General features: G+C 57.3%; 1 protein-coding gene across 1 annotated transcript; it reads right to left on the bottom strand.

Annotated features, from left to right (window-relative positions):
* Position 1: 1 nt before the first annotated feature.
* PRDM12 (PR/SET domain 12) lies at positions 2-13,772 on the bottom strand (the record flags this gene model as incomplete). The annotated part of the gene is made up of 5 exons (XM_025888525.1): positions 13,550-13,772; positions 11,401-11,591; positions 9,755-9,910; positions 1,739-1,850; positions 2-396 (listed from the first exon to the last, which is right to left on the bottom strand). Coding segments are annotated over exons 1-5 (1,077 nt in total), but the record flags the coding sequence as incomplete, so codon positions are not given.
* Between the last annotated feature and the right edge of the window lie 278 nt (positions 13,773-14,050).

A 14,050-nucleotide genomic window follows, 5' to 3' on the forward strand; every position in this document is an offset into this window, starting at 1 on the left:
GGTGGTGCGCGGCGGCGGCGGCGGCGGCGGCGGCGGCGAGCGCGGGCGCGTGCGCGTGCGGCGCGGGCAGCGCAGGCGAGTGCGCCTGCAGCGCGGCGCTGGGCGGCCGGTGGCGCGCGCTCTTCTGGTGGGCGCGCAGGCCGGCCAGCTGCGAGTAGGCGCTCTGGCACACCTGGCACTTATAGGGGCGCTCGCCCGTGTGCAGGCGCACGTGGTTGCGCAGCGTGGACGACTGGCTGAAGCGGCGGTTGCAGAAGCGGCACACGAAGGGCTTGTCCAGCGTGTGGATGCGCATGTGCGAGCGCAGGTTGCTGCGCGAGTTGAAGCCGCGGTGGCAGATGACGCAGCGCATGCGGCCCGCGGTGCCCGCCGCCGAGTCCGCCGGGTGGAAGTCCTCTGGCCGCGCGGGCGGCGCCCGGGGGGGGGCAGGCGGGGAGGGGGGGAGAGAGAGCAGCCTCGTTACGACCCCGCACCGCCGCCGGGCCCGGCCCGCCCAGCCCGCCTCGGATCGACGGGGGTGGGGGTGCGGGTGCGGGTCTGAGCAGACGGGTTGGTGGCGCTGCCAGAGGGATGAGAGAGGCATCGAGGAACCTGGCTTGGGGTCAGATAGGGAGCTGGACTCCAGACCGTGCTGTGAGACCTCAGGGACTTAGTGACTTCGCCTCCAAACCTCCACGTCCTCATCTGTAAAATGGGGACCTACTACGACCTCACGGGGCTGTGCAGAACATCACGAGGTGTTCATAAAAAGGTGCATTTTACCTCCCTTAGCCTGTATACAAGAAGTACCTGACTCAAAGTAGCCTTGTGGAAATGGTAGCCTTCCATAAAAGGCTCCCCACCCCCCCAAAAACCCTTTGATTTATTCATCCCACAAACATTTACTGAGTGCCCTACTATGTACCAGGGAACTGAGCCTCACCTTTCTCATTGCTGAGATGGAGTTAATAATAGCATCACCCCCATAAGCCTGCTTCTTCTAAGAATCAGAGAAATTACTGTTTGTTAAAACATTAGTTGCAGGGCAAGGGCTGGATAAACAGTAGTTCATGAGCCTCGGGTTCTTCCTCTAACCAAATTTCGCAAGGGTTTTATGAGGACCCCAGTGGGGTGATAGCTGTAAAAGGTTTAGTGCAATACTTGCCATGAAATAGGTCTTGAGCAAACTGTCTATCGTGATGACCAGTGTACCCCACAACACACACAGGTACACTCCACCCCACCTTCATTCAACAGGTTAATACCAAGCACCTCCACCAGGGACAGAGGGAAATGTACATTGTCAGAGCTGGAAGGGGGTTTAAAAATCATGTCGCCCAACCTCCTGCCTTTACAGATGGAGAACGTGAGGCACAGAGCCCTTCCCAAGATTGTACAGCAGAACTGGAACTCAATCTAGGCTCCTGCTGCCCGGCCCCTTGCTCCTTCTGCTCCACCTTCTGCCTCTCTGGTATCCCGACACCCACCCCCCCCCACCTGCCCCAACCCAGCCTGCCTCCAGACAATTTGTTTTGTCCAGAAAACAGTGCCATTCGTGTCCGGACTGTGGTGGTAGCTCTGGGGGCACTGGCCTGCTTGAGCCAGTAGCCTCATGGGCTCAATACTGCTGGAGATTGAACCCGGGTCCCTGGAGACCAGGAACCTCCCTGCCACACACAGGTACACACACGCACACTCTCACTCTCCATTCTGGGTTCCAGGGGTCCCTTGTCACTGTGGCCTCATGGAGACTACCTACCATGCTTGTTCTTTTTCTGCTCCTCCTCTAGCCCGGGCACACCAGGGATCCCCAGGAAGGTGTTGTGTGAGTTTCCATACCACACCAGCAGCTCCTGGTCAGGAGGGATCATCTACAGGGAGGAAAGCAAAATTAGATCAGGGAGGCAGCAGTCCCCAGGGGTGGGAATCAGGGTCTCTGCACGTCCCCCTGCAGCCAGGAGGCAGCTGTCCTGCACCTGCCATGGAGACGGAGATCCAGTCTCAGCCCAGAGAAAGCCACACCAGCCATCCCTAGCAAGCTGCATAGACACAGAAGGCCCTGGGTTGCTCTGCCCCCGCCCCCTCTTTCCCCCTCCCAGCCCAGGCCTTCTCGCTGTTTCTGTCCTAGCTCTGGGGCTGGGAACAGAGCAGCCGCCCACCCATGTAAGAGTTCCCAAACTGATAGCAACAGAATGGAAGGCTTACAGCAAGCTGACGTAACAGAAGAAGGAAAGCTAGAAAACTTTTCCTTTCTTACTGGGGGGGGAACCAGAATCAGCCAGCCCTCCCGTCTGCAGGGCTGAGCCAAGGATGGTGGGCTGCAGGGCACCCTATGGCACTTGGTTACATCCTGTCTGATAATGTTCAGGAAACATCTCTCATGCAAAACGCCCACAAGGCAGCACCACGCCGCATGTACCTCTCTCCCGATCACGGGCTCTGTGTGACTCCGTGCACACAACAAATGCTAAAAAAGAAGCATTCTGATTGAGGAACCCCTCCACCTCAGGAAATACTGGGGCACACAGCCTGAAACAAAATCCATTTCTACAGGAGAGAACTCCACAGATGGTGACAGTTCTCTGCTAATCCCAGGGGAGGACCTGCACCAGGGAAAGGGTGAAGGCCACAGGGAGGGGAGGGAGGGGTTTGCAATGACAGTCCCGGGAGGCTGTGGAAGGCACTGTGGTGGCACTGACCACAGACCCCACACTCCAGGATGTCCCAAGGGGCACACAGGTCTTTGGCGAAAGCCAGTTAGCCCTCCCAAGTGGGGAACCTTCAGGCCCCAGCCAGCTAAGACAAATGAGAGAGATGGGGCGCCTGGGCTGGCTCAGTCGGTGGAGCGTGCGACTTTTGATCTCGGGGTTGTGAGTTCAAGCCCCACGCTGGGTGTAGAGATGACTTAAAAATAAAATCTTGAAAAAAAAAAAAGACAGTTGAAAGAGGGGACAAGCCTGCACCCCATAGAGCTGGCTTTGGCATCTGTCCTGGGGGTCACTCTCTGAGCTTCCCAGAGAAAGCTGGACACACCCAGGCAGCCACCAGTTTGTTTTCCTAATGGGTCCTCAGCCGCCTCAAAGGCGTCGAAGCACCAAAGATACCATCTTGGGGTATCTGAAATCACGCAAGAATAGGACCCTCTCTTTTGGGCCCCCTGGTTACAGTGAAGGCCCCAGCCCTTCCATTTGACTCTGGCCTGCAGACCCCTGCCACACGCAGGACCCTTCTGTACCACAGCTTCCTTCCTCTGGTCAAAGCCAGGAAGACCCTCAGACCATCACAGCCAGCTCTGCTTGACCCTGAAAGGAGGTGGGGGGGGCAAAGGAAGGAAAGTGTGAGGGGGCCTAGTCACTGCCCTCCTCCTGAGACTCAGCCTGGGGCCACCGTGTCCCTGCCCCCACGGCCTGTGGGGCATCCCGTCAAGCCCTCAGGGTCAGTGAGTGACCAGAAGCCAGGCAGAGGGTGCCAGCTCGGAGGTACAGGGTTCGAATATGGAAGAAACAAGTACAGTCCCGGAACCCGAGGAAAATCAGGTGGTGCCTCAAAGAAAGCAGACAGGTTAGAATCTGGCACCACAGAAGTCCTCGAGGCCATTCACAGTCATGGCCGTTGTCCCGGGGGTCAGCGGGACAGAGCTGGAGGCCCTGCTGGAAAGGGAACGGAGAAGACAGAAGGACCAGGAAGGAAGGAAAATACTTAAGATCAACTGGTTGCGAAGGATGCTCTCTGTGTGAGGATGCAGATGGACCCTCAGCCACCGGGCGCCTGGGTGACCTGAGGCAAGCACTTGTCTTCTCTAAGCTTGTCTCCTCAAGTGAGGGGGTGGGGGAACCTCCCTGAGGCCCCCCAACTCTGAGAATCTGATTGTAAAGTCACCTCCGACCCTGTCCCGACCCCTGGCTTCAATTTTCACAATCAGGGTTCTTCTAAAGCAGCCAGTCCCCCATCAGACTTGTCTGAACTGGACAGAGTGCTGGCAGAGGTCACCCATGTCAGGGTCCACCTGGGCTCCCCACCTGCTGAGCCTGTGACCTTGGGCAAGTTGCCTTCTGGCGCTGGGCCTCGGTTTCCCGCACTGTAAAACAGGGACGGCCTCTCTGCTCAGGCCTCACGGGGCCAGGCCTCTGCGGAGCCGTGTGCAGAAAACTTTGCAGGGCGGAGGGATGCAGGAGCGAGTGTTATGATTTCTCTCTGAGCTCACCAACGTCTCAGGAAGCTGACAGCGCTCTCTGGGGGCATTGAGGCCCACAGTGGTCCCCACAGAGCCTGCAGTGTGGCATGGGGCCGCGGGCACAGTTAAAACCCAGGGTGACTGGCGGCTTTGCCTTCAGTGACTGACAACAGCACGGGCTGGGCGCCCCAGTGCCCCAAGGACGCGAGCCCCACTCGGGGCCACTGCCTCCGGCTTGGCTGGGGCGGGGGGGGGGGCACCCCCAGGGAGAGCACAGATGTGGAGGGGAAGCTCAGCAAGCCCACATCGGCTGTCGCCCTGGGTTGCATCTCCACCTCCAGACTCTCAGCCGAGGAATCAAATATCCAGATCAACACCAGCCTTCTCATTGTCATTGACAATAACAACTGTTACTAAATGTAAATTTGGGGCGCCTGGGTGGCTCCCCAACGCACTTTGGCACCCCAAGTCAGACGCTTAACGGACTGACTTTGGCTCAGGTCGCGATCTCGGGGTCCTGGGGTCAAGCCCTGTGTGGGGCTCTCTGCTCGGCGGGGAGTCTGCTTCTCTCTCTCCCTCTGTCCCTCCCCACCGTCCCACCCAGACTTATGCTCTCTCTCTCTCTCAAATAAATAAATAAAATCTTTTTAAAAATTAAAAAAGTATATAAAATAAATACAACAAATTCTGAATATTGTTCCAAATGGTTGTTTGGAACATGATTTTCTAAATAAGAGCTTCGACATTGACTTTTAACATAGAGTACATCATTTATTTACTAACATAATTTTTACATGTCCTAAAATTAATCTTACTAGTTAACTTCAGAAATTAAAACAACAAAGCAGACACATTGACAAACACGTGTCAACACATAAAGGGGGTAGAAGATGAAAAGTGACTCTCTCCCCCACCCTGGATGCTCAGCCACTGTGGCCAGTTTTCTGTGCTTCTTCCCCCAGGAGAGTTTGTCATTTTGAGACTATTAAAAAAATGCTGATTTAAGGTTCGTGAGGAGCAGCATGATGAGCAGAGTGGCTTCTGTTTTTCTACATGGGATATCTGATTTTTTAAAAAATAATGAGCACATATTACTTTTATACTATCTTTATATTAAAGAAAGAAAATCTAGGGGCGCCCGGTTGGCTCAGTCGCTTAAGCATCCGTCTCTAGATTTCGGCTCGGGTCGCGATCTCAGGGCGATGAGTTCAAGCCCCGCATTAGCTCCACTTAAAAAAAAAAAAAAATCTATTTAGCAGAATCTACTGGAATTGAAAATGGCACAGATATCGAGAAGCCACCAGCACTGGGGAAGGCTGGAAGTGGAGTCTGTTGGCTCTTCAGAGCTCTGGGAAGCCAGTGGCAGCCCCTGACCTGGACGCCTGGTCCCTGCTTGCTCGCTGGTACCCCTCATGCAATAACCCCAGAGATCAAGACCAGGAGACCCTCGGGATCAGCAGCCTCTTCCCGGAGATTCTGGCACTATTGTCCACAGGCTCCCAGGGTCCCGGCAGCTGACTGCCTGAGAGCAAAGGACAACCACCGTCACCCTCCCAGGCTTCTCAGTCCCTCAATACTGATGTTTCTTATCAGCCACCACTGGCACGGCCCCGCCAGGGCTCTCCGTTGGGGCCGGCAGACCCAGGATCACAAAGGTGTCCTTCGGTCACTTTTCTAGGCAGCGGGGACTCATTCGGGACACACAATAGACCAAATAATTCCCCCAAGAAACCGAGTCCCGTATCATAAAATCCACATCCCCGAGGTTCTGGGAGAATATCAGGGCCTGAGTCTTCCCTTGACAAATCACATAATCTCTCAGCTCGTGCTTCTGAACCATCCCTAGCAGCCCAGGCATTCTGTCCTGCCCCCTCTCTGAATTTTTATCATAAATGGAAACCAATCCAGTTTTGGTTTGTTTTCTTTATATAAATGTATGTCACACTTTGAACACACTCCTGGGAGGCTCTGACACCTCCCTTCCCTCCCCCCCCCCCCAACCCCGGGCAGCACAGAAACCTTAGTCCAGAAGGATCTCCGTGTCATCCGGACGAATATCAATTTCCATTGTACCACAGATGTCCTGACAGACCAATTAATAGAGTTCCAGCAAATACATATTGGCTGGGGAGGCCCCATGGCATGGTGACCAAGGGCTCTGCTCTGGGGTCAGACAGGCCTGGATTCAAATCACAGCTCACCAACTCCCCGTGATCTCCCTGAACCTCAGTTTTGCCGTCATTAAAACGGGGACAGTGATAGTATCTCACAGAGCGGAGAGGACTCGATTCTTAAAAATTTGCTAAGACCCTCAGCACGTGCCAACAGGTGATAAATGCTCCACAGATGGCGGCGTTATTAATGATGCTTAGTATTAATAATCAAGGTTCCCCAACTGCATCCGCCCCTGAGCAACATCAAAAGGAAAACGGTGCCAGGAAAAGCAGACATGGGGCTCTGCCGTATAACATGTTCGAGTGCTTGAAAGGAGAAGGAAAGTAGCGGGAAGGAAAGGCCCACACTTCAGGGCACGGTAATCTGCCAAGACATAGGGAGGGGAAAGACTGGGAATTTTCTTCCCAGCTCCAGAGTCCAAAGCTTTCATAACTTATTACTAAATCCTTTGCTTGCACTGAGTTTCGGCATCAAAGGTCTTGCTTCCTGCGGGAGCTGGTTTTGTTTTTCTGGGAGAACAGGGGTCTGCGTGTTCCCCTTTCGACCCAGTCCCCATCACCTGCGGAAAGACTTATTCATTCAACACTGAATGGTCACTTGCTATGTGCTGGGCGCTTTCTAGAAATGCTATTTTAGGCACCCCGCGTTATAGTAAATTCTTCTGTGGTTGAATCGATGGGAAGAATGCCCCAGAAATAGCATGCCGTAGATCCAGCCAGATGCCAATCCCGCCTGGGGGTTCTCCTCCGACTGGCTGGCCTTGAAACCCCATCTCTATTTGGAGGGCTATTATTTTTTATTTGTGGAAGATTTGAGAGCAGCAACAGTGCATTCCGCTTATCGAATAAAGATGGGCCTTCCCACTTTTGGGGTGAGTAATGGGTTACTCATATGGAATATAAACGGCAGTTCTAAGTGACAGAAAGACTAAGAAAACAGATCGTCGCAAAGGCCCGTCTCCTTGGCTGACTCGCACGCGCGCACGAAACAAACAGCCCATGTATTCCAGAGACTTCGGGGAGTGGCCTGGTGGAGAAGCAATTTCTTCTGGTGGAGCCTAGAAGGGCCAGTGAGCCCTGGCCTCTGCCCAGCGCACAGTGGGTGGTCACACTGGCCCAGACACACCGCTGGTCCGGTAAGTGGAACCTGACATGGCCACAAAATGATCTGAGAAAAACTGCTGCCACGAGAAAAGTGTCCAGCTTTGCTGATGAAAAGTAAAATGACCATAAAGTGATATTTTCTGTTTCCTTGTCCCTCCCTCAAGGGGTCCCTTCTTCAGAGGCTTGCTACCTCTGGGCCAAGTATTAACTGCACATCCATGGCATCTTGCTCATGGTATATCCTATATGGATCGGTTTCTTTTTCCTGATCCTCTTTTATCAACTTACATCCTGATAAAATGCAGATGACTTTTTTTTTTTTTACTCTTCTAAATTCAGATTCCTCCCTAGAGATCCTCTTCAGCCCCTCTGATCTCTGACTCAATTTCTGTAGAAATTTCTATTAATATTTCCTGACTCCGTTGAGCCTTTAGCCAGTGTGATCTGCACAGGGAGATGATCTGAGGCCCCCCGAGTCGGCCCCAGCCGGGAGTTCTTTGGCCCGAATCATACAAGCATTCCCACCATCTCTCGTGTGCATCTGTGCTTATGTACATGGGCGTGCATTCGTGTTAGAGGAGGGAATGGAAAGACTGTGTGCCTGCTATCTCATCTGTACTGGGATGGCCGGGAAGTAGTGCATGAACGTGAGGATGTGTGTGCGAGGCTGGGAGGGTAGGAGGGGAGAAGACCCTGGAGCGTGCGCTCTGCCGGAAGTGAGGTTCAGCCACACCTGAGGCCGATTCTGGGATGCCTGGCAGGGAGTCCTTATTCCCACAGGGTGGTGGCCCAGCCAGATGGTCACAGGAGCCACCTTTGTCCTAGACGTTTGTCCTAGGCGCCTGGGCCACCTTCGGCCCTACCTTCACACAGCCCCATGCTGTTCTGCCTCACTTGAACACCAGCCCAGAACTTGGGCACCTTTCTTTACCCTCCACTTCCTGGCCCTCCCAGAGTCTACCCCTCTGCTGGGACCCACTCCGTGGCCACAACAACACCCAGGCAAAGACCATTCTGCTGTCATCCCTGGGAGATTTCCTGGAGCCTGGTTATTGAGGGACAACTGGACCCCGGTTCCAGAAGCTGCTAGGCCCCAGTGCCCCTCGGGCCCTAGAAAGATTTGAGGCTTTGAGTCCCAGGGATAAAATGGACTAGAGGGAAGTCATTCTCCTGCCCTGGGAGACCTCCTTTGGACCTCTCCAAAACTCAGCAAAACCCAGCCCCACCCCCGAGGGAGGACACTGCCTCTCTCCACTAGGGGAGTGGAAGCAGGAGGTCCAGACAGGTGTGTGTGTGGGGGGGACATCCCCACCACCCCCACACAGCACTGGCCACCAGTCTGCCATAGGGAAGGAGGGAGCTTGTCTCACTCCTGGGACAGATGCTGAGCATATTTCCTGCCAAGAGACACTGCCCAAAGGGTCCCGCCAGCATGGCCCTCCATGGCTACCACCACTTGGCTTGCCTTGTGCCCTCAGCCCCTCTCTGTAGACCGCGAGCTTTTCTGCCTCTGTCCAAGGTTTCCCTATCGGGAACACCTCCTTTTTCCAACCTCCTGGTGAACCTTCCCATGACCTGGGCAGGGCTTAGCTACTCCCAACCATGGGATGTGATATTTATCTGCTGCTATCTTTCCCTTTCCCTTGCTTCTAAGCAGTTCGACCCAGCACAATAGTGCTAACATCCCCCCCGCCCCAATGCCTGGTAAGAGCGCCCAAGTCCCTCTGCCACCAAGTGAGCCCCAGCTTCCTTGTCTGCAAACTGTGGATGATCGCAGAACCCTCCCTCATGGCTTAAATGCGCAAGGATTATAAAGGATAATGCATCCACAGAGTCTAGGAGAAGCCTTACACAGCGCGTGATCGATGTGTCAGAGCCGAGACTTAGAGTCATGATCCCCACGTCAGCGTCCCACGCATGCAGAGCAAGGAACAACACACAGCGAAAATGCCGCAGACACAATGCCCTCTCTTGCATTCAAATGCTTTCCCCTGCGTCTTGCTCTCTGTATCTCTTGGCTTCTGAACCCCAGGACACCCTAAGCAGCTATCCGGGAGCCTCACGGTTGAGGTGCTCATGACATCCACAATGGCCTAAAGTCAAAGGTTTTGTCCTTTCTGATCTACAGCCCAGAAAACCTGCCACGAAGTTCATGCTCCCAGAGACCATGATGCCTGGGCCCCAGCCCTAGGGCCTGGGCAGGGCCAGCATGGCCGGCATCGATGCACCTCCATCCCCCTCACCCCCAGTCCCCGGACACGGCTGCCTGCACCCCTTCTCCTGGCTGCCCCCTGGCTTCGTACACAACAGCACAGGCACTCACCTCGATGGCCTTGTAGAAGATGCTGGTGCCGATCTGGACGACCTCCAGGTTCTGCTCCTGCTCATTGCGTGCGCACTTGATGTAGGTCATCCAGCTTCGGTGGTCCTCCTGGCTGGCATCGATGAAGTAGCGCACAGTGCCGTCCTCGTTGAACACCTGCATGCAGGTAAATTAGGGACTGAGTGAGGCAGGCTGTGCCGCAGGTGCCACCTGTGGCCGGGCTGGGCCGGTGCGGGCATATCCTCATATGCTCTCTCCATCCTCACGACAGCCCCAGGAAGGACGAGCACCTGTACTCATCTCAGTTTTCCAGCTGAGAAAAGGGGGGGGTGGTGCTCGGAGCAGTGCAGTGACTTGGCTGAGGCCAGCCAGCTAGAAGTGACCGACAGGGAGTCGGTCTCCAGGGCCCCACAGGCTCCCGCGGCCACGTACTCCCCAACTCCAGAAGAAAGGGGTCTCCAAGGGATCACTGACTCAACAAAGTGACAGCCAGCTAACTCCCTGGGGATGCAGAGGGGCTCCCCAAAGCAGCAGAGAACACAGACCAGGACCTCAGAGGGGGACACAGGAGCCTGGAGAGGGAAGGCTGGCTCACTGTGGCACCCTGGCCTGGCCAAAGCCCCCTGTGGGAGCTACCAAGAGTACTCAGAGATCAGACTGGGCCCCAACTTCCTAACCTAGCCGCAAATGGAGAAGATAACTACGCCCGGGCCTCCAGGGAGGGAGGAGGTGAGGTCAGGGGAAGCATCTGGGCCATCCCCCTGTTCCCTTCCTCCTGCGCCTGTGACCAGAGGAAAGATTTGTCACATTGGGCTCCTCCAGGGACTGTCAGGTGGGGGCCGTGGTGGGGATCCATGGGGGGAAGGGAAATGAGATTAGGGGGAGGGTGCACCAGCCTGGCCTCGGCAAGGTAAGAGCCCCAGGGGGAGGAAGAGCTTCGGGAGTGGCTTTGTCCTAAGGGTGTCCCAAGGGTGGCCGTCCCTGGCATCTGGCACTGTCGGAGGAGAGCAGGGTCAGAAGGCCTGGGGTGGAAGCCTCTCTGAGCTTCGGTTTCCTACCGTAGAATGGGAGTAATAATTCACAGGGCTGCTGCGATGTGGTGGAATGCGGCCCACTGACTCAGAAAGTTGACTCAACGCCATTTCGTCCCGGATCATTTCCAGTTGTCACTGTTCTGCCTGGGTTGAGAAGCCCATTCCTAGGAAGCACCGGCCCCTTCCATTCCCCACACTGGCCACCCTCACCCCCAGGCCAGGGTGTGGTTCAAAGGGGCTTTCCTTGCAACTTCCTCCCGAGAAGAAGAATGCAGGTAGCTGGGAGGTTGCCCCCAGAGTTGGCTTCAGCGCTGGGGGCATAACCCTGGGCAAGCTACATGGCTTCCCGAGGCCTCAGTGCTCTCCTCTGAAGTAGGGCCAACAACAGTCCCTAGGGTTGGCCGGAAGAAAGAGGGTCAGATTTTCTGAACAATGGCCTTAGCAGCCCGGTTTGGGGAGGCACCGCCAGGCATAGGGCGGTAGGATCCCGGATCCCGCGTCAGGGAGCTCAGGGGCCCAAGTGCCCCAAGCTCCCAGCAGGGGCGACAGGGACGGAGTGGCAGCTGCCTGGGGCCGTCCGGCCGGCGCCCCTCTCCCCGGGCCCTCACCTACCTCCCACATGAGGTTGTTGTTCTTGCAGATGTCCACGTGCTCCGGGGCGATGACGCGGCCAGTGAAGGGACCCATCTCGGTGCCCGCCTTGATCCACGTCTTGGAGAAGATGCCGAGGCCCTCGCCCGGAATGGAGCTCTGCGCGATGATCACCTCCGCAGGCAGCACCAGGCTGGACAGTTTCTGCACCTCTGTGACCGCGGCCAGGGCAGGGGGGACTGGGTCAGAGCCTGAGGCAGGGAATGGCCCGCCCTTCCCGCCAGAGACCCAGGCCGGTCCTGTCCAGCCAGACCAACCTCAGGCCCCCTCAGGCCCGCCCTGGAGTGACTCCAGAGAAGTCACTAGGGTGCCTGTGTGTGTGTGTGTGTGTGTGTGCGTGTGTGCGTGTGTGCGCGCGCGCGTGTGCGCTGCGGAGTGGGGGAGGCCGGTGGGGCGCTGGGGGGGGGGGTGGTGGTGGCCCGGTGCTCCGCGCAGGAATCTCCTCCATTTGCAACCCGGGGACCCTCTGTGCCCTCGGAAACAAGAGGTGCTTTGGGGCTCATTTCTAGGGGCTTTTATTATTTTTATTTGTTTATTTGGTCCCTCCACTAATTCTCAAAGCATCCACAACGCGCCTGCCCTCCACCCTGAAAGAGTTGAAGAACGACTGGGCCCACTGCAGCGCGTGGTTTTACAAATGGGTAAACTGAAGCCAGCTCCCAAGAGGAGGTGATAGCCAAGCTGAGACCGCCCTTCCGCGGGACGCTCGACGCTCACTGCGCCTCCCTGCACCAAACACAGGGCGCTGTCGAAGGATCCCGGTTGCGGCCAGGAGCGCTGACTCTTTTCGGGGGTGCGGGAGGCCTGCGCCTGGGGGGGCCGGCGGGCGACGGCGCTGGGAAGAGACCTCAGGCTGCGGCGCGGCGGGGGGCAGGGGGCGGCGGAAGCTCAAAAGGAACGCGGGCTGCGGCGGGCCGCCTCGGGCGCTCTCTGTGTGACCCCGGGCCCGCCTCTGTCCCCGTCGGCGCCCAGGATCCGGGGTGCCAGAAAGGGCGGCGCCGGGAACCTAGGCGAGCCCTGAAGTCGCCTCTCTGGGAGGGAGAGAACGGGCGGCCCCCAGCCCCCCGGGGGTCCCCCTGCCCGGCCTGGCAGCCGGAGTGGGGGCGGCGAGGCGCACAGGGGGCGACCTCCGTGTCTTACAAGGTTCCCCTCTAAGCTACCTGGGAAAATAGCCGGCGAGCGGGCCGGCTGAAAGCGGGGGGGTTAAACGGTGTCCATTGCGGAGCGGCCGGCAATTTGTCACGCTGTTAAAGTGATAGCATTCATTCGGTTCCATTCGAAAGAAATTGCTAATTCTAAATTCATTAGCCCTGGAAGAATGCTGTAGCAGTAAATTGTAGCTCAATGCGGAGGGGACTTGTTTAAAAGGGGCCGAGGAATTCCCCTTACAAAAAGGGGGGATTAGATGGTTGACATAGCGTGAATGGAAGTGGGATTAGTCTGCACGGTAAATTAAGAGAGGAACAGAAATCGTCACGGGGGAAGAGAGGGCGACGCGCAGAGATGCCAGCGCCGGGGAAAGATATTGTTTGCAGGTTGATGAATGAGGAATAAGAACTTGAGACATCTTAAAGAAAAGAAACTTTTCTGGCTCTCTCTCTCTCTCTCTCTCTCTCTCTCTCTCTCTCCCCCTCGCTCCTTCAGCGGCTTTCTCTGCCGGCCCGCCCGCCCTCCGCCCCCTCCCCAGCCCCCCTGCCTTTTAAAGTTCTCGGTTGAAGTGGGAACTTTCGCGGGTCAAGCCCAAGTTAACTAAATGAATTTTAAACCCCTTCTTTTTGAGTCAACTGCTATTACACGCCTAGTAAGGCTTTAGATGCCGGGAACCCGCCGGCTCAAAGGGGTGAGGGGCGGGCAGGGGGCCGCGGGGGGCCGCAGTGCCCGGGCAGCCTGGACGCGGCGATCCCTTCTCCGAGCCGCGCGGGGCCGCGGAGCTGCTTCCCGCCTCGCCCGGCCTTTGGCTGCTCGCGCCGCCGTTCGGCTCCCGGGAAACTAAGGCCCACCGAGCAGCCGCGACGCCCCGTGTCCCTGCCGCGCGCTCTTAGCGTCGCCGGCGGGGAACCCGGCGGCGCCGGGAGGAGGGGGCGCGACCGGCCTCGACGGCGCGACTCACCGCCGGAGAAGGACTGCGCCAGGACCTCGGCGGTGAAGGCTGTCTTGGGGCTGGCGTGGTGGCTCTTGTCCTCGAAGAGCTGCTCGCCCAGCACGTTGCGCCAGCGGCCGTAGAGGAAGCTGTGCAGGATGTCGGAGGTGATGACCTCGGCCAGCGCCAGCCCCGGCGCCTTCAGCCCGGTCTTGAGCACCAGGGCCTCAGCCGGGAGCACGGAGCCCATCATGGGCGGTCCGGGGCTCGCCGGCGCCGGGGACGGACGGCCTGGCCGACGCGGGGATGTGGCCGGCGAGAGGAGAGCGGAGGCGCGAGAGAAGGGGGCTGCGCCGGACGAGAAGGAAGAGGAGCAGGGGGAGGACGCGGAGGACGCGGAGGAGGAGGAGGAGGGGGAGGACGCAGGAGGTAGCGCGAGGCGAGGCGGGCTGGGAGGACAGTGAACGAGGGGGAGCGAGGCGGAGAGGGAGAGAGATGGAGAAATCAGCAGAGGTGGCAGAGGCGGCGCGG

The sequence above is a fragment of the Callorhinus ursinus genome, unplaced genomic scaffold (assembly GCF_003265705.2).
Source record: "Callorhinus ursinus isolate GAN/ISIS: 27379988/994484 unplaced genomic scaffold, GSC_fseal_2.0 scaffold24, whole genome shotgun sequence".
NCBI classification, from domain to species: domain Eukaryota; kingdom Metazoa; phylum Chordata; class Mammalia; order Carnivora; family Otariidae; genus Callorhinus; species Callorhinus ursinus.